General features: G+C 46.1%; 2 protein-coding genes across 6 annotated transcripts in view; one reads left to right on the plus strand and one right to left on the minus strand.

The window, feature by feature from the left end:
• Positions 1–250: 250 nt before the first annotated feature.
• On the minus strand, positions 251–5532 carry LOC135303470 (L-lactate dehydrogenase A chain). Its single transcript, XM_064425335.1, has 7 exons — positions 5407–5532; positions 4540–4657; positions 3640–3813; positions 2699–2872; positions 1788–1905; positions 1246–1369; positions 251–1071 (listed from the first exon to the last, which is right to left on the minus strand). Exons 1-7 carry the CDS (start codon positions 5527–5529, stop codon positions 907–909), a joined length of 996 nt encoding a protein of 331 aa, XP_064281405.1. The 5' UTR covers positions 5530–5532; the 3' UTR covers positions 251–906.
• A 1-nt stretch (position 5533) lies between these two features.
• Positions 5534–25171, plus strand: part of LOC135303474 (uncharacterized) — a 41235-nt gene continuing 21597 nt past the window's right edge. For all 5 annotated transcript variants that reach the window (XM_064425344.1, XM_064425347.1, XM_064425342.1 and 2 more), the window contains exons 1-5: positions 5534–6384; positions 8411–8462; positions 9841–10018; positions 10364–10534; positions 10658–10814. In XM_064425344.1, the coding sequence (XP_064281414.1) occupies positions 6171–6384; positions 8411–8462; positions 9841–10018; positions 10364–10534; positions 10658–10690 (648 nt within the window). In that variant the 5' untranslated portion in view covers positions 5534–6170 and the 3' untranslated portion in view covers positions 10691–10814. The remainder of the gene's footprint in view (positions 6385–8410; positions 8463–9840; positions 10019–10363; positions 10535–10657; positions 10815–25171) is intronic.

Genomic DNA, 25171 nt, shown 5'->3' on the forward strand with positions numbered 1-25171 from the left:
CCATAACCAGCGTAGCTTAAGACTGAGCCTTTGCCTTAAGGCTTTTCATGGTCCTGCTGGCTCTGAAGAGGTTGGAGTTCATTTTAAAAACCTGGGTGAGACTTCCACACACATAACATGATTACACAGGTGATGTTTGAGTTAGTGTGACTTGAAGAATAGAATTGATTTAGGTGGGTAGAAGTAGGAAGTAGTAGTCTCCACTGCATGTGGAGACAAAGGCCTATTAAGAAAAACAAGGAGACAGAAATAACAGTTTGTGGTTTATTTGGTGTTGTAGTTGGTACTACAGTTGGACAGTCACTGTCTTGTTGCACATAGAAACCTTAACATTTTTTAAACATGCTCTGGAGACAGAACTTACAACTAGACTGATATAGTACACAAAAATAAGGTTCTCTAAGAAAAAAATACCCACAAAAATTCCAAAGCAGTGTTAGGAAAATACACTTGGACCTATCAACAGTGAAATATTTAAGCGATTCAGCTGGCAGAGAAGGTTGGTCAATTGGCTTGACAATCCTTTAACTTCAAGAAATGTCTTTGGTTTCACATTGTGTAGCAATTACTCCTTATTCCTTGAACCAACATGAAACAAGATGAGGAAAAGGCAAAGGTTTTTTTAGGCAGTGCTGCTTTGAATGCTGGATTTGTCATACCACTTCACTGAATAAGACTGACTAGGTAATCTAGCTCTGGCTAAGAACAGGGGTGTCTGTGAACAGGGAAAACCCTAGATTAGTTTCCTAATGCTATCTTCAGGAAACTCCATTGTTCAGATTTGAGCTTTTTGTGTGTTCTAGTTGAGATAATACATTGCAAGATTTGACTTACTTGGAAAGTGCAACGTAAGACAAACCACTAAACCCGTTAAACTGCTAAGACCCGAAAACTGCTTGGGCAGGTTTAAAACTGTAGTTCCTTCTGGATTGCCCACAGTGTGTCTGCACTCTTCCTTAATTTGTCCTCTTCCTCAGGTTTTAGGATCATCTTTACTACATCAGTGATGCCATTACTGCCCAGTACACAAGGAACACTTAGGAAGACGTCTTCTTTTATTCCATGCAAGCCCTGAAAGGTACAGAAGGATTGTTAGGCTGGAATTAGGCTGTATATTTCATAGACTATCCTCTCAGGAAACCAAATTTAATTGAAATTAAACTGGAAAGCAATTGCTGTTTTTTCAGAATTCCAGACATACTTAATTCTCAGTAGGACAAAAATTAGGGAGAAGGGGCTGCTCACCTTAACAATGGTAGAGATGGGGTGCACTCTTCTCAAATTCTTCATAATACTTTCAGCCAGGTCTCCCACAGAAAGGCCAATAGCCCAGGACGTGTACCCCTTCAGTTTGATCACCTCATAGGCACTGCAGAGACACAGACACTCATTAAAGAACAAGTGCCATCAACTGAACTGCTTCAAGTTTATCAGAAAGGCTTTTGGAGGTCTCTGGATCAATTTGGAGGCATCAGAAGCTTGACTGATTTTCTGGCAGGACCAAAATGAACTCAGCACTGAATAATTCTATTTGCATTTTACACTAGTCCCCACAATTATACTGGAAGCCTAGACGTTTAAGCTCTTCCCTAATATAAAGTTTACTAATCATAAAAACTTAACTACATTACTTGTTAAAATATTACTTCGTGTTCCATTATGTTTGCATCCTAACATTTGGGGCTACTGAGGTACTCTAGATCTGGGTACTGCAGAACAGAGATTTTTCAGCTCCTCATGATTTGTTCTTGTGTTGAAATTTATAAAAAAGCCAAGCCAGTATTTACCTGTCCACGACCTGCTTATGGACATCCTTCCAGTGTTCCTTGTCTGCGTCACTTCCCAAGTCTGGATGAAGAGCCTTCAGAGAGACGCCAGCAACGTTCACTCCGCTCCAGACAGGCACTGAGAGTTGCACATAGATTAATTATCTCACAATACTCAGTCCTTCTCCAATTAATAGTTAACATGAGATCTAACTGGATTAATCTGCAACACATCACTTACAATTTACTTATGATCTTAACTATAGTATGACCTATAAGGCCAGCCTAAATTGAAGCCCAAGAACCTAGGAGCACATCAACATTTATACACAGTGTCAAAAGATTTGAATACACCTTTGTTAACATGAAATACCTGGGCAACATGAACTAAAATGACAGTCATTTTGCAAAGTTTTCCCAAGTAAGAATTTATTCCAGGTGCATTCTGGTGGGTGTCAGGAAGCAGACAGCACTGCTCTGGTGCTGGCTGGAAAAGTACAGGTTAAATAAGGAAAAAGTGCTTTCTCCTGTCCTCCAGACTTGCCTCTGCAATTCCTATATACAGTGATTGAGAGATGCCAGGAATGGCAGCTGAGTGGCTGCCAGTAGGTCTGGTGCAGATCTTTGCAAGGGCCTTGCAGAGAACTTTATCCTCCTGCTGCTTCAGTTTGGGTTTTTTTGGGAGTTACGTGAACAATCTAGCCTAGAAATGTTTAGCCAGCTCAGGTTACAGTAATGACCTTTTCCAAGCACAGTCATTCAGGTCAAATATAGATCATCTAGGGTTACTCTGTGCAGCAAATGACTTAAATCAGAACTTGCATTTTCAAGGTGCTGCAGTGCAAAGGTTTTGCAGCAATGTTTTGCTGTAACTTTTCAGGGTGTTCCTGGCAGACAAAGCTGTGTAGCAGCCAGCCTGATCTCTCCCTTACCACTGGAGTCTCCGTGCTCTCCCACGATCCATCCGTGGCAGCTCAGCGGGTGGATGCCCAGCCTTTCTCCCATGAGGTGCCGGAAACGGGCAGAGTCCAGATTGCAGCCGCTCCCAATGACACGGTTTTTGGGGAAGCCACTGATCTTCCAGGCCACATAGGTCAAAATATCCACTGAGAAGAGAACGGGCATAACAAATGCCACTCATGAGCAGACTGATAATGAAGATGGTACCTTACATTTATCGTGCTAGCTGCATGGAACAGAGCACAAAGCAGTGCCCATGGCCAGACACTGCAGTGGGCTAACATAGTGACTGTTGTATAGAACACAATGACTATTTTGAACAGTCAGCTTTGCCTTTATGCTATGCATGCAATAATCAGTGACCCTAGTGTGCTCAAGATCACTCAGTCTGAAAACCCTAGTTTATTTCTCAGAAGACCAAATTGCAGAGCCTGGAAAGGGAAGATTACATTTATTGCTATACAGATACCATAGAATGGTTTGGGTTGAAAGGAACCTTAAGGATCATTTCATTCCAACCCGCTGCCATGGGCAGGGACACCTTCCACTAGACCAGGTTGCTCAAAGCTCCATCCAACGTGGCCATGACCCTTTCCAGGAATGTGGCATCCAGAACTTCCCTGGGCCACCTGCTGCAGTGTCTCACCACCTTCATAATAATTTCTTCCTTAGAGCTAAGCTTCATCTACCTCTTTCAGTTAAAGCAGTTGCCCCATGGCCTATCACTACATGCCCTTGTAAAAAGTCCACCTCTCTTTTAGGCCCCTTTAGGTACTGGAAGGTTCTCCAGGGTCTCCCTGGAGCCTTCTCTTCCCCAGCACAAGTATTTTCTAAAAGCCTGTGCACTAATGCCACCTTACTGAAGAAAGACTATTCTCTAAGCCAAATCCTCTTATGGCAACACAAGACAAACCTGGGTTTGAGACAATAAGCAGCTTGCAGTCAGGGCTGTATTTAACGACGTTGGGAATGATGAATTTGAAGATATTCACGTTGCGCTGGACCAAGTTAAGGCGGCTCTCTCCTTCCTGCTGCCGGGCACCAGCAGTGACAATGACCAGCTTGGAGTGTGCAGTCACACTGTAATCTGCAGACAAAAGGCTGTGTCAAACATAATCTCTACTACACACGGTTCAGAACAGGAGTTCTCGCTTCCTTTCCGTACTGGGATCTCAAATTCTCAAGTTGGAGGGTGTAGCAATTTCCTGGTAATTATTACCCTAGACTTTGCCTCTTTAGAAAATGGAATTTCATTTTAAGACAGTGGCTCTTGCCACAGCATTGTGACAACACTGAGGCATGTTGATATCGTAACACCCAGCTGCAGGCAGTGATATTCCCTGCTTCTCAGGCACAAAGGGACTAGGGATAGCTGCTGGGATAGCATTCAGAGTAAGTGCTGTGTAGAAGAGGAAAAAGGCACTGCCCTCATAACCTACTACCTGTAGGAGCTGCAATTAAGGTATGAGCTGGTTAAGCCTTTGCCCTACTCAAGGCTGCCACTAAAAGTTATCAGAATTAAGCAGTAATGAGTTCAGGGGTTAATTGGTTGTGAAATAAAAGTTCTCTAAGATGCACAAGTACTTAAGAAATCCATCTTTCTGTACTGAGTAGTGAACCCTAGGAGAAAATTCCTAGCTGGACTGGCCAGGAGAAGGCATATTTAAAAATGTCAGCTGAGAACTATATCCATGAGCTCTCCCCTCCAACAATTAGGGTGACAGGCTAAGTGCTAGACTTGGCTATCCAGTGTGAGACCTGAAGTGGCTACCTCTATTTGGAAATCATGAGCACATGATAGACAGCTACTTGCCTTTGCCAGAGACAATCTTTGGAGTTTTAAGGAAGAGGCTGCCATGCTGGAGATCCAGCATCTCTCCTCTGAGCTTGTCCTCCACAACATCAACAAGGGCGAGTTCATCAGCCAAGTCCTACAAGAGACCAAGAGTAATGGTGAGTTTGCTGCCTCTTTCAGCAAAGACCCCGGTTTTCAAACATGAAGTTGCAATTATTTCAAAGGCTACTTAAATAATTTTGCTCATCTCTAACACTTCAAGTCTTCCCAAAGTCCTTAAATTAGTCCCCTGGGATATCCACTTCATTGAGCTCTCTTTATACTTTTCATAACCACATTCTGCATGAAATAGTAGTACAATTAAGCAGGACAGTAACAAAGAATAATTTAATAGTGATTCATATGCAACCTATTTGACAGTCAAGAAAAGCAAGCCTGATGTTAACCACAGCATTTTCAGTATAACTGAAGGCAGAAGACAAGTCATTCAGAGTGTCAAGGACTAATTTTTTCCAGACCATACTGCAAAGAATTATTCCATTTGATTGCTCAAGACAAAATAAATCCTCAGTTCACAATCTTTTTGTGAAGAAGTGAAGTGTTAAGAGAATTCCTACTTAGAAGCGAGTCTGCAAGTCCCACAAAGGTAAATACAGTTCTTAAAAAGATACATAAAGGACATTCTGCCTGATCTTGAGACAAAGTTCATTTACAAGAACTGCAGCTATTTGTTCTCTGTCAATAGCTTGAAGACTGTTGCTTCATTTCAGGCCCAAAAAAGGATTGTATAACCAAAAGTTCATCTAATAAGGGTGACTTAATTTTTTTTGCCCCTCTTTTAGGTCTCAGTTTCTTCTGCTGCTTCCTCCCAAGCCTGACACTTACCTTCATGAGGATGCTGATGGCACAGGCCATTCCCACTGCACCCACGCCAACCACGCTGATCTTATTTTCGGCATGGCTCTCCTGTTTGTGGACAGTGTGGATGAGCTGATCCTTGAGAGACATGGTGCAGTGCTGAAAGGAAAGAAAACAGATCATTTCTCCAAGCTTTGGAGCTTTTACTGACACCAGAATAATTGTATCCAGCAAGATAGACTTTCTTCCAGGATGATAAGAAAACGGATACAAAACACATTAATAAAACATCTGGCAATCTGTCTCTATGCCAAAAAATTATTGCAAAACTGAATTGCTGATGACAATCCTCTGTTCAAGCTCACCCTAGCTTTGCTTCAAATACAGCCTGAAAGCCATTGATTATATTACATAGCTGGTGGCACTCCAGCAGCAGCAGCAGAACGTTCTAAATGACCATCCATATTACACTTGGGTACAGGAAGCCATTTTAGTACTTCTAAGCACAGCACAGTCTGGCAGTCTCTGTTCTCTCACCCTGAAAAACTGGTATTCTGTGCCCTGAAGCCTTTCCAGAGCTCAAGCTGTGCAACACTTAGGCGAACCCTTTTTTAGCACAGCATGAGCCTCCACGCCAACTTCATGAATTTGTTCTGAAGTGAAACTGCAGAGTTTTGAATTAAGATGGCTGGAGTCTGGTGTTACCGCCTCTCCCACCCGCACATTTCAGCTGCAGAGCATCCTGGTTAGTTGGGCTCTGAGAGCCAAGGGGGTGCCGAAATGGCACTACGATGACAAAGGATTATGCCTTCATCCCCATGTCCGCGTGGAAGCCACCACCACCACGCTTTCCCAGGAAATGGTGCTGCTCTGGGAGCTGCACTGGGAGCAGCCTGCGGAGCCCAGGGCAGGAGCAGCAGCACAGACGGATGCAAGTACAGACACCGCAGGACTCTGAACAGGCAGGGACTCGTTCAGAGCACGAGAAGCCAAGCAGAGCAGCAGGTAAGGACTGCAAATATTGGGGCTGAGGGGAGGGCCAGGAAGCCAGCAGGGCCCATATGTAGGGAAAATCAGCCCAGCTACGTCAGTCTTGCCGCGCAGGAGGCTCCTGAAGCGTGGCCATGCAGAGCACTCTCCACGTGCCAAGTCCTCCCTTTGCACTACAGTCATTTCGAGGCTGATCACAGCCACCCACTCAAGCACGTCTGTTACACTTAATTTTTTTTTTCCCTTTAAGAGTGCTATACCCCTCAAAGAAACAAGTTGGGGGAGTGGTAGGTGGTCCACCGATCTATATTTGAAATGCAGCCTTAAGCCCATCCTCAAGTCTCTCTGCAGGATCACTCCCCGGGGCCGCACGCAGCGATTACGGGAAGGAAGTTAATCCATGGAGGCTCAAGGGCAGGAGAGAGGGGACGATGGGGGGTTGTGAGTGGAAATCACCGCGGCTGGACTCGAGCCCAGCGCTGCGCAGATTCCACCACGGCCGGGGGGACTCAGCGCAGCAGGAGCGGACTTTGTCCATCTGTCCCGCCTGCTCCACCGCGTGCCCCCGGAGGTCTGCGGGACCACCACCGCCTGCGGGACCAGCACGGCCTGCGGGACCAGCACCGCCTGCAATCCCCCCTCTCGCATCCCCCTGTTCCTGCAGCCCCGGCCCCCGCAGCCATCCCGCCCGCCGCGGCGATCGCACCTACCGAGCGTCCTCCTCCGAGCGCGGCTGTGACGGCGGGCGGGGGAGGCGGCGGCCGCGGCCTTAAATACGGCCCGGGCGGCTGACGTGAGGCGGGCGGGCTGCGGCCGCGGGGACGTGCCCGCCGACACGTCGGGGTGGAGAGACGGAGAGGGAGGAGGGGGAAGGAGCAGCGGGAAGGAGATGGAGCGGAGGGCGGCGAGCGCAGGGAGCTGGGGCGGGGCTGAGGAGCTCAGCTATGCGTGCCCTCAGCTATGCGTGCCCTGAGGGCTCGTCTGAGGAGAGGTCTCACTCTCTCCGCTGTTAGCCGCGATGAGTGAAAGCAAACGCTCCGGCTCTGCAGGGTTTGTGGGAATTCAAGGCATTCCTGCCTTTGTTTCCCGCCCGGGCAGTCCCGGCCCCGGCCTCCTCCTCAGGGGTTTATGGCGATGGTTCCGGATGGGGCCTCTTCTCGGGTGGCAGAAAACCAGCTTCTGATTTCCATTTAAATCAATAGATATTTGTGGGTTTTTGTTTACTTCCCCTTTCCGTGTAGTTACGTATCCAATTCCCACTCATTTGTTGTGCTAGGTTATATAAACCAAACCTTTTGAGCCCTTCACGGTCCTACAAGCGGTTCCCTGGCCATTGGGATGTGTGTTCTGCGGCACTCTCTCAATTTAAACGCTTTTTAAATGCTTTTTTTCCTGAAAGGGGCTGCTGCATGGAGTGTCCGACAGCAATGCCTCAAACACAACACTAATGTTTTCCTGAAGCCAGTGGAAATTCCATGACTGGACTCACACTGGTCCGTTTCAGTCACACCATGCTGTCACCCTGCGGCTGCTTAGGAAAGCCAAGTCCTTCTCCCATTCACTTATTTCTTGCTCAGACTCCCAACAAAAAGCAAAACCAAATTTTTAAAAGTTTATTTCCCGAATGCCTGAAGTTTCAGTTTTATACTACACTATTTTGTGGGTCATCCTACAAAACTGGATTTTAGTAAATCCACGCTGCCTTTTATCCCTTTGTTATTCATTGACTAAGATGTTTTTAGTTAGATTCTCCTTTGTAAGTTTTTCTGAAGAACTGCACAGACATCAAAATCACAGGCCCAAACTGCTTCCACCATGGCTTACTTCTTAGAACTTGCTGTTCTCTGGTCCTCTGGTAATGCCTTCAAGTAGGCAAATTTACTTAAAATCTTTTGGATTTGTGCACATCAGGGCTCTGGAATTGAGAATGCCTGGCTCCTCCAGCTGGAAAACAGCAAACTCGGTGAGTTTTGCTCACCATCTGTGAGTTGTGTTCATTTAGTATCTTTTACCCACTTCTGCTTTCTCCTTCTTCTCTCAGACATCCTGTCTTTACCCCATGAATTATCATGTTCATCTTTACTAAAAATCAGGTAAGTACTAATTTAATCTTGTGTGAGTAGCTGTGTTACCTTTATTTTCTCATTCTTGTTTTTACAGTAATAATTTATTTTTTTTAATATTTATTGTAGTTGTGGTACCTTTACAATCTTTGACTTTGCTTTCCTTTTGGGTTTCTGACTCTAACTGATTTTTGGCCATATCTGTCCTCAGCTCCTAGGATGTGCTTGAGTTCCTTTTGAGGTCCTTATCTTGCTGTGGCATGCCTGGTCACACACCATCCCAGTGACAATTCCCTTCTGCTGGGGTGATCTGACAGCAATGGAAACCCAAAGCCTCACCATTATCTGACAGCCCATTGGCAGAATAACAGAAACAAAAAATACTGGGCAGAAAACATCTTGAAACATAGAATTGGCATAGACTTGCATGAAACAAGACAGAAAAATACAAAATTCTGCTTATTATAAAGACCAGCACTTCCAGCAAGGGAGGTTAAATATACCTTTGTTCTTGCTGCTGCTGGAGGAAGGAGCAGTGCCTGTGGGATGAGCCATGCCAGAGCAAGCTGGTCACTAATGAAGGGAAGTGTGGGTAGATGCTGAGCTTGCCCAAAGCCACATGAATGCAGGGTGAAAAGGAAACATTGTTCTGTCATTCTGCATTATTCTGGGTTCACTGAGCATCTTGTTCTGTCAGAAGCCTCAAGGATGGATTAGGAAGTTTAATTCTGCATCCCAGGAATCTGTATTTATAGTGGCTCTATATGAATGGGACTGAACATCTCATCCAGGTTTGAGTTACAGACATCTGGCAGGACAGAAAATGAACATTTGACAGGAATTTTGACCAATAAGAAATATTTTTGCCTATAAAAACTTTTACTTTTAAAGAGGTTAAATGCAAGATTAGGAAGCTTCTATGACAATACTGGCTGAAAAGATTAATAAGCATTTTAAAATTGGTAACTAATGTAAAGTAGGTGGAATTCTACTACTCACAGTGAGACCAAAGCTCAGAAGAGAACACTATTGGTATTGTAAGAATCTTCTTAGCCTGTGGCTCAGACAAAATGAACTTGGACGTGGTTTTCATGGTGTAAGTTCCAGTAGCATCTTCACTTGCTTTCACTTGTGTTTGTGCTGCTTGTTACTGAGAACAGAACCAACAATGAAGTGCTGTTTTCTATAGGGCATCAGGTTGTCCTTATCTCTCTGGTGCCTATTCAGATACCAGGGGTCCTACTTTTAGTAGAGCAGGCCAGAGAAAACCAGCTGGGATGTTTCAAGACCATCCTGGTCCCAGTGTGTCCTCAGTGATGATGATAAGCAGATTAGAACCCTTTTTTAATTAAAAAATAGAGTCAGCTTTTAATATGCCACTGCTCATTCACCTTTTAACTTATCTCAGTTACAGAACTGAGAGGGCAGCTGCGATGGACAAATTTTTCCTTTTATGTGGCCTTTGTGATCTTATTATCAGCAGTAGATGCTCAGGAGGAAAGCAGTCATCTGGCATGATTGACACTGATTTTCTGCCTCAGAGAGCTTCAATGAGAGAAGGCTCAGAACTGCACAAACAGAATGGGGTGAGCAAATTACAGGCATTTTTTCTTGCACTTGGAAGATGGAGGCCAGCTCTGTTTTGATTTCCTGTAAGTGGTTGATTGTAGGGATGGGTTGACTTATCTTACATGTGTGCATAAGTAGTTTTGTTCTTCCTGTTCTTTCTCCACTGCTGCTTTTTATTGTGGTAGCAGGAGGTGGTGTTGATAGAGTGATGGGAATGCCAGAAATGTGACAGATTCTCCAGGGAAGCTTGACCCTTCCTCAGCTTGCTTGCCCTCCTTTTCATATTAGTTTTCACAGATTAAACATGAATAATAAAGCAATAGAAGTTGCTGAATGTAGAAACACTAATATTTTTATTTTAGGACTTAGAAGCAGAGTCTTTCCACTGGCCTCAGGTGGCATTTGATCAGGAGCTGAGTGATAACAGATGGAAACAAATATCACATTCTTATTCAACAACATATATGCCTTCAAACTATGAGATACCATTAGACTATTGTCACAAAAATAAAGTCCAGAGACAGTTATACAAGGTGAGTCTGATGTGTACATTTTTCAATTTTCAGTAAAACACAAAATGTTAATAAATTTCTCTCAATTTTGCTAGTATACAAGAAGTTGGTGACATTTAATTTTGGCTCTCTCTATTTGCCCAGGTCCTGGCTCATGACAGACTGAGTCAAATCTGATGGTGCTGCAGGGCTGAACAGGGACACCAAACCAGGACCTGCAGGTTTGCTGAGTGACCTACAGCTCAGCTGGGAGGTTATCAGCAACCCAAAGCTCCTGGGGATGCTGACCAGCCCTGCAAAGGTCAGTGGCATTTCTACCTGAGACATGAGGTTTAATTTGCCCTTAAAAATCCCAGGGTCTATTCCATTTATGATCAGTCCTGCCTTTGCTCTGACATCATCAAGGGCTCTGCTTTCACATGGTGTCAGTGTGTGAGGGAACCTGGCACTACCCATAGCTACATCATGTTCCTGTCCTGTCTTTCCCTTTGATTTATTCTGAGACCTGAACAATTTCCTCCAGCTTTAATGGCTTCATTTCTCCTTTGTAAAATGTGTTTTATCTACCAACCTGATGGTGGTACTGCAGAGATTTGTTAATTATGAAACATTTCAGCTTTATAAAGCAGCATGAAATTGATGGATGGTATTTTCCTGAACCAGACATGTCCAGACTCCAAAGTGGAACTTGACACCAAAAGTTTTAACAGCCAGATTTCTTTCATTATTCTTTTGAAATACTTACCAGGGTAAGATACAGGGAGCTGGTTCATGCTCCATAAAAATCCACGTTTTGTGTTGCTCCAGTTTGGTTGGTATAGCGACATCAAACCGTTTGAATTGATCTCCTAAGAAAACTAAAAGCTGAAAGATGAGTTTCATCCTGAAATATGAGTTTCATCCTGGCTTGCACTAACAAGTATCTCTGCACAGAACTGATTAGCCACGATCCATACACCTCTGGGTGCCTCTCCTTGGCTGCTTCCATGCACATCTGAGGATGCTGGTGTTACAGAGAGCCAGGGCTTTTGCTGCTTCCCGCCCCTTTTCTTTGCACTGTCATTGTGGGGAAGGGGAGGGGCTAGCTGATGCAATTCTCATTTCCTGGTGTTTACGGGTCTGTGTCTCTGCAACCTATTTTTAAATGTGCAGGAGGGGAATAAATATGGAGAGCTGTGTATGTAAGAGTCAATTTCTGGAACACCCAGACTTCCACAATGTTTTTTTTGTCAGTTGTCTGGTTTGATTGCAAACTACTTGCTAGCTGACATCTTTCAATACCCAGAACTTCCAAGTTACACCAGTTTTTCTCTCCCCCTTAAAAGGTTGTTATGTTTGCAAGTACAGCTGCAGTGGATTATGCATTCAACATAAAGCTAGACAAAACTGTATTTTTTTTCCAATGTCTTCCTAAATCAACACTCTAGGTAGCTGGACTAAGTGGAACATGTGATTTTGTCTTGTTTCTCTAAGGAAATGAATTTATTCATGAAAGCATGAGTCACAGTGCAGGATTCCAAGCCAAACCCATTCCCTTGATGCAACTCTGGAATCTTACTCATTTGCTTAGGAACTGCAGGAAATGGGATGCTCTGATAAGTGACATGCACTTAACTACACAATACTATCTCCCTTTTGGATGGAGACACTTTTCCAGCATTTCAGACTTTATATATCTGGTTGATTCTCTGTGTAGTAGCAGATTGTGCATTCTCTCCCAGCCAAAAATCACTGTGTCCAAACTTTCCTTTCTGTGAATCAGAATTCCAAGTTACATTGCTGGAAAGTCAGCATCCTATGGGGAAGAAATTGCTGGGCCATACCAACCACTGCAGGAAGCTGAGAGCACTTCTCAACATTACAGACACCCAGAGGGACCTACAGATGACTATATAATAAATTATTATCCCTCCTTTGGAGGAGGAAGATGAAGTTTAACTTGCAGTTCAACAGATGCAGCAATAGAATGGAGATAGGCAGCCAGGTGATTTCATTTTCACACTTGGGCCACCCCTGAGGCTCCTTAAAGAGCTGCAGCTGGGCTGGCTGAGCCCAAGGGTAGCAGGCCTCAGGGATGATGTTGGCTTTTGTTGCAGACCTCAACTCTTCTGCTCTTCTCAGAGGGGAAAAATGGCTTCACTGTCTCTGTACAAGGTATTCTTTTAAGTATTTGGTTTGGTGATCTTGGTGGCTGTTTGCAGCTCTATAGGTGAATACAGAGCCCTTGGCAAAAGACATGACTGGCACAAGGGTACTGTCCTGAGAGGTTACCAGGCAGAGTTTTAAATGCCATTTATATCCTGTGTGCTGCCAGCAGAGCCCTGTTGTCATATATATGTTCAAAGTGTGGCTTCTCAGGAAGGGAAGAGTGATTTTTTTATCCTTTCCAGGAAAGAGTTGCTTTGTAGTCCAAATTTCCTTCCACACCTTTTTAATTTTAAGTGCCTGTGTTTCTTAATTGAAACATGGTATGTTGTACCATGATTCAGTATCAAAGGTCTGAACTATGGCAGTGATTCCAAGGAAAAATGAAGTTGGGGAGAGAGAGGTGCAGCCTCAATTGCTATAGGGCAATGGTCTTTTGACCCAGCTTGATTATGCAGCTGTAGTGAGGTCATTAATACCCTTCAAGCAGGCACCAAGCTGAACATCTCTGTTGGGAGCACAGGTTTGCAGCACAGGCACTGGAAAGGCACACAGCAGAAAGAGCTCATCAGCCAAAGAGGCAGAATGAACCAGGGGAGTGAAAGTAAAGCAGAACAATTGCCAACTATGGCTCTTGACTTGGCATGCTGTGTTTTCCAAGAATATTACACAAATACCCCAACCCTTATCTCCATTGATTAATTCAGGGGTTTTATTTATACTCAAGTTTTAAATAGAAAATGAAAGATTGCTGCTTGCCTATGGACTGCCAATGAATAGTTTTCACAATGCTATGCTAAGTGTGGCATTTCTGACTTGTGTTCCCTCTGTGCCTGTATTTGGATGAAATTGCACAAATGTTTAGCAAACATTTGCAGGGCACGACCTCATTGTTTTGCAAACTGTGGTGAGCCTTGTTTAAGGAGGAGAATATTACCAAAGGGGGGGAGAGAGGAAGCATGACTTTTATCTCCTGTGGGGGAAATCCTGGTACTTACAGAGCCTTGTGGTTCTCTAAGTTGGGCCCTATAGTAAGAGGAGCAGTATGCTTGTGTGTTAAGTGCAGGTTACAAGCATTTCTCACTGACTACCTCAACCCTGTGTTGTTTTTCTCATGGCTCTATGCAAAATTAGTTGTATCACTAAACCTTATGCAGTTCTGGTCTTAGGAGGCAGTATCTCAGTTCAGGAGCCCTTTAAAAGGTGCCATGTGATGAAAATGTGAGATCTGGGAGACAGTACCATGTGTTCTTTTGTGTGTGTGCACAGAGCTGGATTTCTGGAGGCTGGGTCTCCTGAACAGTTCTCTCCCCATATGTTCTCCACATCCTTTTTGCTAGTTGTACAGCATTTCTGCCTTATGCATCCTGTGTGTTTGTGTGATATTTAATGCTGTGTTCAGAACGGACAAGATACCTGCATGCTTTATCTTTTGCTCTCTCTGTGAGGGCAAACAGTGTCTGGAGTGGCAGCAGGGCTGTGCAGTCCCCTGGGTCAGCATTACCTCCCTGCCTCAAGAGGAGCCTTGGGCAGCTGCTCCCCAGTGGGGCTCACCCATCGCTTCCCTCTCAGCCTCTGGACTGAAATGTTTGCAGTCTGGGCAGTGCCAGTTTGCAAAAATATCAGCATTAGAATTTGAGAGACACAGGGCAGACTAGAGGCCAGGTTTCTGACTGCTGGGGTGTGATGTGGTGTATTCATGTGCTCTGACACCTGGAGCCAGGACTGTTGCTTTCATTATATGGAGTATCATTCGGTGTGTGTCTTTGGCTGCTAACCCAGTGTTCTTCAGTTTTGAATCTCATTAATTCTTTGGGGGGTACATATTTTGAAAAGAAATCTGTTTCAATCTGAAACTTTTGGAGCTTCTTCTTCTCCAGGTATGGACTTAAAAAGTGAAGTCAGTTAAAGGCTGTGGTACTCAGTAAATTTTGGAAAATTCTGGATTAAGGATATGTCTTTAGTGTTCTGTTTGTATGTTTAGGTGTGATGTTGAGCATACGTTCTTTGAGTAATAAGCTTAGACTTGCAGTTCCTTTAAAATGTGCTCATTTGCAAACAACATCTGGAGATTTGGAGTCAGTAGAGTGTTAGATTATGGAGAAAATTATTTTTTTTTTTAAATAATCTCTGCAATGTTTCATATCTCCTAGGCAGAAGTTACTGAGGGGCAGTTAGTTCGGTGCATGACGCCTCTAAGAGTTCTTAGGCATATAAGAGCAGCCAAAAATAGCTCCTTGGAAGGTCAGAGAAGGCATCTTTTCTCCGTGTGGGTAGCTTTACTTTTCCATCCTGAAACATCTATATGCCTTAAGGAAAGCAAGCAAGAAAGAAGGTATGGAAAGAAGATAGGAATATATTACACAGGCTCTGGCTGCCCTCCAAGCCTATTCTGATGTTCTATGTTCATGGAGCACTGCCAGCCTTGGAGTTTTTGTACATGAGATGGAGAAAGCCTGCATTAACTTCTAAACCATGTTTCAGGGACAGAGTGGCCAAATAAAGGTTGGATTCAGTTTCTTCCATGGGTGAACAGCAGCAAGAGGGATCCTTATGTTTTAAAATTGAGCCATAGGCTCACATCCAAGTGGTTTTAAGCTTCTGCCTGAGCCTGGAAGAAATTTCAGCTTGTCAGACTGAGTGTTTGGTCTGATGTCTGCATGCTGAGACAGAGTTTACGAGAAGCTTTCATAGCAAATCCTAAAGTCGGAGTCACCACAGAGCGCATTAATTATTGAATAGGCAAGGGCTAATGTGAGAGGGAAAGGCTCTGTCGTGCTCTGTGTATTAATCTCCTCCCCCTCCTTCCTGCCCAAATCCTCCTGGTTAATCAGGTTATGTTTGCCCTATTTCTCCTGGGGACCATGCAGAATGCAGTGATGCTACAAATGGAGGAAGGGAAGGAGGAGAAGGGCATGTAGGAAGCAAGAGTGGGTAGAGAATGCTTCAGAAATGGAAGCCTCACTCTGACAGGGTTCCCAAGCTCCCAGCAGGATGCCTTCAGGCTGTGGCATGTCTCTGTGCCCTGTTACACTTGATGACATGCATGGTCTCATCCCCCAGGCCATGTGCCAAAGGACAGCAAAGGGGAACCTGTCTGCCCATGTTCAACCTGGAGGCACTGGGGAAGGGAGCTGGCCAACAGCTCCCTTCCCCAGCACCCACCCACTGTTTCAGCTGGGAGGGGGGAGCTGATGCCCCTGGGGGGAGTAGCTGATGTTCCTGTGGAGCTCGGGCTGCCTGCCCTTAGCCTGAAGTGCAGGTGGTTAATCCTGGGGAGGCAGAGTGTGCTGCATGCTTCTGGGCTGTCACACAGCCTCTCATTCTGGCTGCACTCATCCCCTCGGGCATATGGCTGCAAGCCACAAGAAAATAGCACAGATGGACCCACCAAAGTAAAAAGCAGCTGTGATAAGCTGGGAGGCAGCACAGACACAGTGGGCACTGCTGACCTCTCTTAGTGAATCTAAGTTTCCTCTTGGTCTGGGAGTCCTGGAGTTTAGCTGTGAGTGTGCTATGATGAGGGCGGTTCTCTATATGGGTTTGTGTCTCAGAAATGCTCTTGTCTGCTCTCCTGACTGGGAGACTGTGATCCAAAGCTCTTCTGTGCCCAGTGTCAAAACCCAAAGCTTGCAGCTGAAACTGTTCCAAGAATGTGCAAAATTGCTTATTCTGAAGCCTGGGTCTGGTTAGCCTTAGGAGAACCAGGTAAATCCTGATGGAAGAATTATATGCAGTGACTTGAGTGATTTTGGGATTGTAGCAGATAATTCAGAAGGAGGTAGAGCTGCAGGCCTGTATGTGCATTCTGTGTCTTGAGGTGAATTTATCCAAAAGCCCAAAGCCAAGCCTTTCTAGACCAAATGTCAAAGCTTCAGGGAGTTTATATGTAACCCTCTGGTCCTGGCTCAGGATCAACTGAGTGTCAGACCATGCCTGCATTTCACTTGTGCCAGGAAGTACCAAGGCACACAAACATTGCCTAATTCAATTTTGATAAGAAAACGTGTGCTAATGTCTTTACAAACAGTTCAATGGGTGAGGGTATGGGTGTTAATGTCTTTGAAATGAGGTTTATTGTCTCTACCAACTTGAAGCCTTTGTTACAGACAGACTCCTGAAATAGACAAATAAGTCTGCACGAGCCTGAGTTTCTGATTTTTGAGGGAAAATGGCAGGTTCAAGGTGGGATATGTGGTAGGCAGTTTGGGAAGGCCATGCCTTCCTAGTGCCTGAGCCAGTGGGGAAAGGAAGAGGGCAACAGGCAGCTGGGAGTCTAGGATAAAAGGAGGCTGTGTCCTCCAAAACCTTGTGAGAGAAACCCCACAAGAATGTGCCCCAGTGGAGTTGTCCCTTCCTTGGGATGAAGTTGCAGGACTCCTCTGTCTCCTTTATGGACACTGACTTTTCATAGCGTGATTTTTCCTCAGTTTTATGTGCTGGCTTCTTTGCTTGGATCACGGTGCATTGTTTCTTTGAGAGACATGGATTATTAGAGGAGAATTTTGGCACCTCTCCTTGTTCGCAGCATGTATCAGAAACATTTCTGTAGCTCTAAACCAGGTGAAAACAAACACCTTTGTTCTTCCCAAAGCATAAACATTGGCAGATGCAAACCTGAGCCAATAAATCCTGGAGCTGTAACATGTTCTCATGATTCCACATGTTCCCCAGCACAGAGCAGCGCCTACTGGGTGGCCACAGACTGCAAGAATGAAGACAGGCAGGAATTGAACCTCCAGAAACCATTCCCTGGCAGCAGAGGGCTGTGCTGAAGGGAAGGCAGAGCAGCCCTGAGCTGTGGCAGGGACACAGGTGCCTTCAAGCCGTGTGGGGATCCCAGCAGCCTTGTTGCCGTGGGGCAGTGCCTCTGGAAGCTGTGCTGGGCTGTCTTGGTGCCTCAGTGGCCGTGGGCTGGTCGCACATTGCTGCGGGAGCAGCCAGCTCTGGTGGCTTTGCTGTGCTTGGGCAGCCTCTGTGCATCCTTTTCCAGCCCCGTGGGGAATTTGGGGCGCGGTGCTGCAGGTCTCACCGCCCCGGGCCCGCCGCATCCCCGGCCCGCAGGAGCAGCGAGGGGAAAGTGCCGATCCAGCGTGAGCGGCTTTGGATGGATCGGCAGCGGGCAGGAGCCTGCCTGGGCAGCCTGGGCGTGGGAGGGTCTGGAGCAGATGGTTGGCATTGCCAGGGCTGCGGGGCTGGCCGGCTCCGGGAGCTGCGCAGGCAGGGGGAGGATGGGCGAGGCGTGGCAGGCTGCAGGCTCACCCAAACGCCGGGAGGCTGTGCTGGAGCTGGCTGAGCTACGGCATGGTCCCAAGAGCATCTCTTAAATGTTGTAGGCTTTTTCTACTCCTCTTTGATACTGTCAGGTAAAAGGCTGTCAGTTGCACAAATATGTACCTAAATCTCCTTTTCTCCCCTACCTCCCCGACTGGGCTCCCAGAATTACTTTACTTCCTTAAAACAATCAGAATTTACCATCTGGTGTGCTTCTAATTGCCTTTCTGTCTTCTAAAACCTGAATTTCTGTTTCCAATAATCTTTCTTATAAGTGAGGAACTGTTTGTTCACCAAGTCCCAGGGCTCCAGAAAGCAGAGCTGTAGGGGAAGCTGCAGCAGTGGCTCAGCCCTGGTGGCCCTGCAAGGAAGCAGAGAGGAAAAAACCTGCACTGAGAGGGTGAGCCAGGAGGCAGGGCTGGAACAGTGGCCCCATTGTCTGATTTCTGCTGCAGCCCATGGATGTGGCTGCACGTCCCAGGGAGCAGTGTATTACAAATACATAGTTCGTGGTGTGCACACCAATCAAATCACAAGGTAATTGCTTAAGAGAGCTGTGCAAGTAGTGGAGGTTGTGAAATAGGTTTAACAAAAAGAAAAATCAACTCTCCAAAGTTCAAAGCTCTGCTCGTATGATCTGGTTTTAGGAGAGAAAGAAATAGGAAGTTTAGAGATGAAGAAATCATTATCTTGCTGATGGTGATTTTGTTAGGGGCTGTGGCTATACTAGTTTCTGTTTCCAAATAGTGAAGTTTTTAACCACTTAAAACTCTAGGTATCTAATGCATTGAAGGTCTGATTTTTGCAGCAAATACTGATGCAAAACATCTATTAAAGTCAGGGCACTAAAAAAAAATATATAAATCTTTAGGAACATTGATACAATAGCAGGGGATGAATTTGATCCACAGAGTTCTTCACAAGATCCATAGGGCTGGAGCTCCTTAGCTAATAAAAATAGAATTATTTTAATCTAAAATTTCTCATCATTGCCTTGCTGTTCTGCTGAACACATCACATGGAATTTGGAGAGTGTGGAATAAAATGTTAGGATTTTAAAATGTAACCTATATTAACATCTCAGTTCTTATGTGCAGTTTCATGTATCCTGCAGAGATCAGGTTCTTGGAAATGGGATACTTCATGTCTGGACAGTACTTCCTTTAAATACAGCCTTTTAAAGCTGTGGCACAGTTTCTCTGAAGTTTATTGTCCCCAGATTGAATTAATCTGTCTGGAAACCTCAAGCAGAGCGATAAGCTCTTTATTTCATATAAAATCTTGAATGTGGGTGTGTGATCAAGTTGATAGATGCTTAATATTGGCCAATGTATTAGTTTGTTGTATTTCTAGTATTTATAATTGTACTTCTAAAGCTTGCCTGGGATACAGCAGATTTGAAAAACTCTGTGTCAAGTGGAAACAAGTTTCTTTTCCTGTGATTTCTGCCCTTTTGAGGGAGGATATAACATCTAGTTTCTGTGAAATTAATATAATCACTGCTATCTCCTTCTGACAAAGGAATATAAAAAAATAAAACATGTTTCCAAGAAAGTATTGCTAGCCTGCCCAAGTTACCTGCAAATGCCTGTAATCTCAACCTTGTAACTGGACTAAAGATGTCATTAAAGACCTGCTGTAAAAATAGTTGTGCAAGGCCTTTAATATGAAAATTAGTTTGAACTTTGTGCTGGTCCCATTTCCTGACTTTATGTAACTTGCTATTATTATGTGCGAGTAATGGGGAGGAAAAAACCAACATACCCAAAACTAAGGTCAACCACTGGACTCTGGACTGCTTGATGTAGTGTTTCCACAGATGGAAAAAGTACTCCAGGGTTGAAGATTTGCCTTTGCAATCCTTCTGTAAACTGTATGCACTAAAAAGAGCCCGAGGGCTGGCCTGGGTGATGCTTTTTGGTCATGTAGTTGTGGCACTTCCACCAGGGCTCCTTCCACAGTCAGCCAGAAAAGTCATTCCATGGATACTTCCTCGGGAAGAGCTGAAACTGGTTTCTCTTCTCCTTAGATGGGAAATTGGTTTCTCTTCTCCTTAGATGGGTTTTCAACCACTGTCATTTGGAGACTCTTGGAGATGTGTGTGTGGATCCTTGCACACAGAAGACAAGTTTGTTTGACCTGAGAATGTTTGCACATCTCTTGCAATTAACCTGTGGACCCTCAGCAGCCACGGGCACAACTCTGATGCAATCCATGGTTTTATCTTCCTTTAGAGTGAGAAAAGCCCAGCTTTCATGAGCTGAAGTTAGCCCTTGTCAGTATCCCCTCTACTTCTCATCCACTCAGTCTGCTTCTAAGTGTCCTTACATATAGTGTTGGAAGTCAGGAACAATTTAAACAAAATAGCCAATTCCTCTGGGACATCTTGCTGAAAAACAAACCTCCATCTGTGACCTAGATTCAGTGAAATTTTGAATTATTTAGATCGCATCTTGCAGATGATGCAGGAAACTTGGGTTTGGGAGAATGGTCTTTTAGGTTGAATTAGGTAATGGCCTTTTCTTTAGAAAGTTTGATGCTGACTAGGGTCAGCTGAAGGGCTTTCACCACTGCTACTGACTTTTTGATTACATAAACATTCTTAACAGCTGATGGTGACCTTGGGAAATGACAGATCCTAAATGTTGTCCCTGATCAGTTGTTTCCCTCATGCAGTTGTTTGGCAGATGCAGACTCCAAAGCAGCTGTACAGGCTGTGTGTGCAGCTGCCAAGGTTTGGGCCCTGTGCTGCCCAGCTCCCCTCCTGCCAGGCAGTGTCAGCAGGGATGGCACAGGGTTGGATTTTTAAAGTTCCAGGAAGAATTTTAATCCTGCTGCATCTGAGTTAGATGCACAAGTACTTGCTTATAAATTGTAGCAAATAGGTGGGGAAGCTGCAGACAGAGCCTGGGGCTCTGGCTCACAGCACTGCTCTCTGGAGATGCCATATGGCTCATGCTGCACCAGGATGTGTGGTGCTCCTGCAAGGCACACACTGCTGCAGCAGGGCAGCTCACCCAGCCCTTTAAAATGACAGAGCTATCACCGTGTCAGTCAGCTGAAAGTGAGTAACATTCACTACTTATCTGATTTATTAGTGTGAGTTAGTGCAGCTAGACCAGTGCTTCCTGGTGCAGCTGTAGGAAAAAGTTTGGGCAGGAATTTGCCCTGCTGCTGCGGGGAAAACAGAAATGTGATAGAACTGTGAAGCCTTGGAGTTTGGAGCCTGGCTTTTGAGATTAACCTTTAAGTGAATCAAAGCTATTTGTTGGTCAAGCAGCAGTGAGATTTGCATGGAACTGAGAGCAGCTCTGTCTGCATTAACAACCTGTGTGCCATGAAGGGGGCTGGATATTGAGTAAACAGTTGATAGTAAGGACCTGACATCCTCTTTGTATGTGTGCTGGAGGTTTTACTTCTGGCAAATTCCAGTCTTGTCCTGTGGACTGGCACCCGCTGCTGACTGGAGTTCACCTCTGGTTTAGTTTTAGACCAGGGAAATCTGCTCTCAGATTGCCTCGTCATCTGAACCAAAGCTCAGTAACCACAGCCACTCGGGAGATTTTCCTTTAAGAGTTTGTCTGTGATGTGACTAAAATGCAAATGCAGTCGGTGCCCAGGAGCTCCGAGCTGTGTTGTGTAACACAGCAATGTGTGCTGTAGGGCTGTCTAATTATAGCATCAGATTCTGATTGTGGAGAGCTCGATATTTATCACTTAAAAGGGGATGGGGGTGATGTGTGGGGGGCAGTAATACTGAAATAATGCAGTGAGCTGAGGCAGCAGCGCAGGTGCCGGGGCAGGAGGGGTGCCTCCCTCGCAGGCTGGCTGTAGCTGGCACCCGTGGCTCCTGCTGGCACCGGGCACCGCCGGCTGTGCAGGAAATGGAGCTGTGTTGCATAAAGGGAAGGCACGGCTGTGAGTCAGGGCTGCGAGGGAGAGGCGTTCTCACAGGGAATGAAATGTCAGCGTTCGAATGGAGGGGTTCTGGGCAGGGCTGTGCTGTGCCCTGTAGGATTAAACAGGAGTCTGACTAGGGAGAAACAAAACTGCTTTCTGCTTGTCTTTCTGAGCTTTTTCTCACTCATCTCTGTGGGTTTTCCTCTGGTGGAAAAAGCACTGGGCCGTTCTAGACATGAATCATGTACTGCTCCTTTCTCAGGAGATGCAGATTAGCCATGGAGTGAACCAAGCTGGCAGAAAACCAGCCATTTGATTGAAAAGTGCAGCTTCTCTATCTGATATTTCTTCCAGCACAGGGTCTCCTGGGCACAGTTTACGGCTGTTGACACTGACACATTGAACCCTTCTGTGGACAAAGATCTCTTGGAGCAAAAGGACGAGGTAGAGTCCTCGTGCCTGCTGGCAGATACCTGGTTCTGGCTGCCTGATGCCAGCTGTGTCTGGAGGAGAGCACTGAGAGAAATCCAAAGTGATAAGAGGCTGCAGAAAGTGCTTTTCTGTGTCCCAGTGCACACACACCGCAGGAGTGGGGGCTGTGGTTGTGAGTGTCTGTGACAGCTCCAGCTGCACCCAGGCAGGGACTGGGTGCCAGGTCAGCATTGCTCACCCTTCCCTGCTGTCTCCCTAGGAATCTGCTATTTCTGAATGTAGGACAGAGCTCCACAGGCCTGTGGCATTCTCTGTGTGGGTACAGGGCAAAGCTGCAGGGCACAAGGGCTGATTTGCACTAGGATGCTGTGGTGGGGTGTTACTTCCCCAGAAGCAGCTCTCCACACGGAGAGATTTCTTCTGGCTGGTCTCCAAGGGTACTGAAACAGTCACTGACCCCCATGGAGACTGGGCTGTGCCTTTAGGGCACCTCTGCTTTCATCTCAGGTGGCAGGAACACTTGCTCTTTCTTCTGTGCCTCCAGATATGGAGTCTGGGGTTGGCAATGCTTTGTCCCAGCTCTCATCCAGCTTGGGCATGACAGGGAGCTCTCAGGGAGGGGTTCAGAACATGTCTGTGGCTTCAGAAACCAGGCTGCAGGTGTGGGAGTTTAGGGATGAAGGCCAGGCTCTGCCAGCCATGTGCCATGGGTGAGGAGGGGAGCAGAGAGGATACAAAGCAGCTGTTTCCCTGGGAGTGAGAATGAGATGTCCCCACCCAGGGGACACGATACTTATCTGAGCAGGGGCTGGCAGTGGCTGGCACCACTGAATTTGGAGCTGGTAAGGGAATGAACACTGCTTTTTGGGGGTTGGTTTCTTTACTGCCCCCTCATGTGCTTCGATATGAAGGTGTGTGGCACAGAGTCAGCTTGTCAGTGGTATGGCTGGAGAATGAGGCTCAAAGCTGCCCTCATCAGTCTTCTCTCATCAGAGAGTGATCAGCACCGATGAAACTGCTGGCAATCTGCTTTCCAGATGGGAATGCCTGGGCCTGGCTGAGATCTGGGATCATCCCCTTTTTTAGAACTAAAAGGGTTGCCAGTCTTGTTAAGTCTAGAAATTGTGGCATACTCCTGGGACGGAGCATGATGAGGAGGGATTTCCTGCCTCCCTGGGGAAAAATTAATCTTAAATCCCTGGTTAGAGATCCTGAATACTTTAGCTGAATAGGACCTCACTTAAGGACTGGGTCACAGCTCTGACACTGGTTCTGGTTTACCACAGTGGAGTGTTGGTGCTTGCTCAGCGTCAAGGAGTGGTTATCACCTGAGAATGGTAATCACAAAACCTAATGGTAACCCCTGTGTTTGTCTTTGGGCTGTTGTGTGTGTTTGCTTTTGTTAAGGCAAGGTGAGGAGCTGTGCCCAGGGGAGTGACAAGCCATGGAGAAAGGCTGCTTCATTGCTGCAGCACCCAGGATCCTCATCCAAGACTGAGGTCCCTAAAGAAACATTCCACTGCCTGCTGTAAAAGAGCCCAAACCAGTTTGGGAACTTTGCCTGAAGGGTGAGGGAGGCAGAAGGACTGTGAGTGTGCAATTTCCTGAGCGCTGCAGGGTGGAAGGAAACATTCTGGTTCTGGTGACATAACTTCTCTGCACAGAGAGATGTCTCCCCTGGTGCCGTGCCACGCTGAAGCATTTTGCACAGCGATGTGCTTCGTGTGGCCTGGTTTTGCAGAACAGGGTGGCTGGTGCTTCCCAGCAGAGATCCCTGCTGCCTGCTTGTGGCCCAGCAGTCTTTGTCCTGCTGAGTCACACCTGGCAGAGCGTTGATGCCAGCCTTGCTCAAGTCCCTCGCTGCTGCTGGTTCCCTTCGTGATCAGCTCGTGACCAGAGCCGTGCCCAGGCTCTGCGATTGTCACTTGGGGACCACGTGGCTTTACAACTCTGCGTTTATTTCCTTAACATACTATCTGCACTTGGGCAAAGGTAGAAATGGGGGGAGTGCTTACAGGGAAGTGGCTGTTGTGGGGCTGATGGAGTTGTCAGTTCCGCTCATGGGACGTGCTGTATGTCAAAGTTCCTGTCAATGCTGTTTTATCTGGATCAGCCCATCAGCTGCAAGTGGAGAGGCTGCAGGTGAGGTCAGGGAGGATGCCAACTTGCCGCTGTGGTTCATGTAACAGGCTGGACGTCCCTCCTGAGGCCAACACTCCCTTGTGCAGTACCTGGAGAGAGGCAGACTCTGCCCAGAAAGTCTGGTCACTCTGGCCAATTCCCAAAATTCTTGTGTCTTGTCTTTTTAGCAGAAGTTTTAGCTTGGGTATGCTCCAATGCTTCCCTCTTTTCTCTGGAACTTGCAGTCAGGGTCCTGTTGAGACGATGCAGACAAAGCTTAGGGTTTAGGGAATGAAGTGCAGAGCTGTGGGTGCACACAGATTGTGTTGGAAGCCAAGTCCTGGGGAGGTTACACAGAAGGGATTTGGGATTCCCAGGCTGTGAGGTGCTTTCGCTATGGTGTCCAGGTGGGGAGACAGCATGTGCCAAAGAGGTGATGGGGTCTGGGTGAGCACACATGGCAGGAGCTCACTTGAGGAGGGTGGTGCAGGGAAGTGGGGATGTCAGCAGTGCTTGGGCTGCTTCTCCTGGGTGCAGAAATTCTGATAAAGTGATGGTGTGTCAGCATGTGCCTGTGTAGAGTGGGAGAGGATGGAGTAGGGCTTGTGTGGAAGGTGATGCTCTAGAGAGCAAAACTGTTCAGGTTTATGGGTATTTGGGGGGAAACTGCCTTCAGCAGATTCATGTTTAACTTATGGTTTGTGAAGGCTATAAGTGAGATAATAAAGCAACAAGATCTTAGCAAGCATGAAGGATAGGTTCTATGTCCAGGACATTTTTTTCCTT

The sequence above is a fragment of the Passer domesticus genome, chromosome 6 (genome assembly GCF_036417665.1).
Source record: "Passer domesticus isolate bPasDom1 chromosome 6, bPasDom1.hap1, whole genome shotgun sequence".
In the NCBI taxonomy this organism is placed as follows: domain Eukaryota; kingdom Metazoa; phylum Chordata; class Aves; order Passeriformes; family Passeridae; genus Passer; species Passer domesticus.

Bases quoted from the DNA above. Each gene is read 5' to 3' on its own strand.
- LOC135303470 (XM_064425335.1), bottom strand. From the start codon at position 5,529: ATGTCTCTCAAGGATCAGCTCATCCACACTGTCCACAAACAGGAGAGC. The intron at 3,814-4,539 runs GCAAGTAGCTGT...TTTTGTCTGCAG, and splicing joins AAAGATTGTCTCTGGCAAAG to ATTACAGTGTGACTGCACAC. The intron at 1,072-1,245 runs GTGAGCAGCCCC...TGTACCTTTCAG, and splicing joins CCATCTCTACCATTGTTAAG to GGCTTGCATGGAATAAAAGA.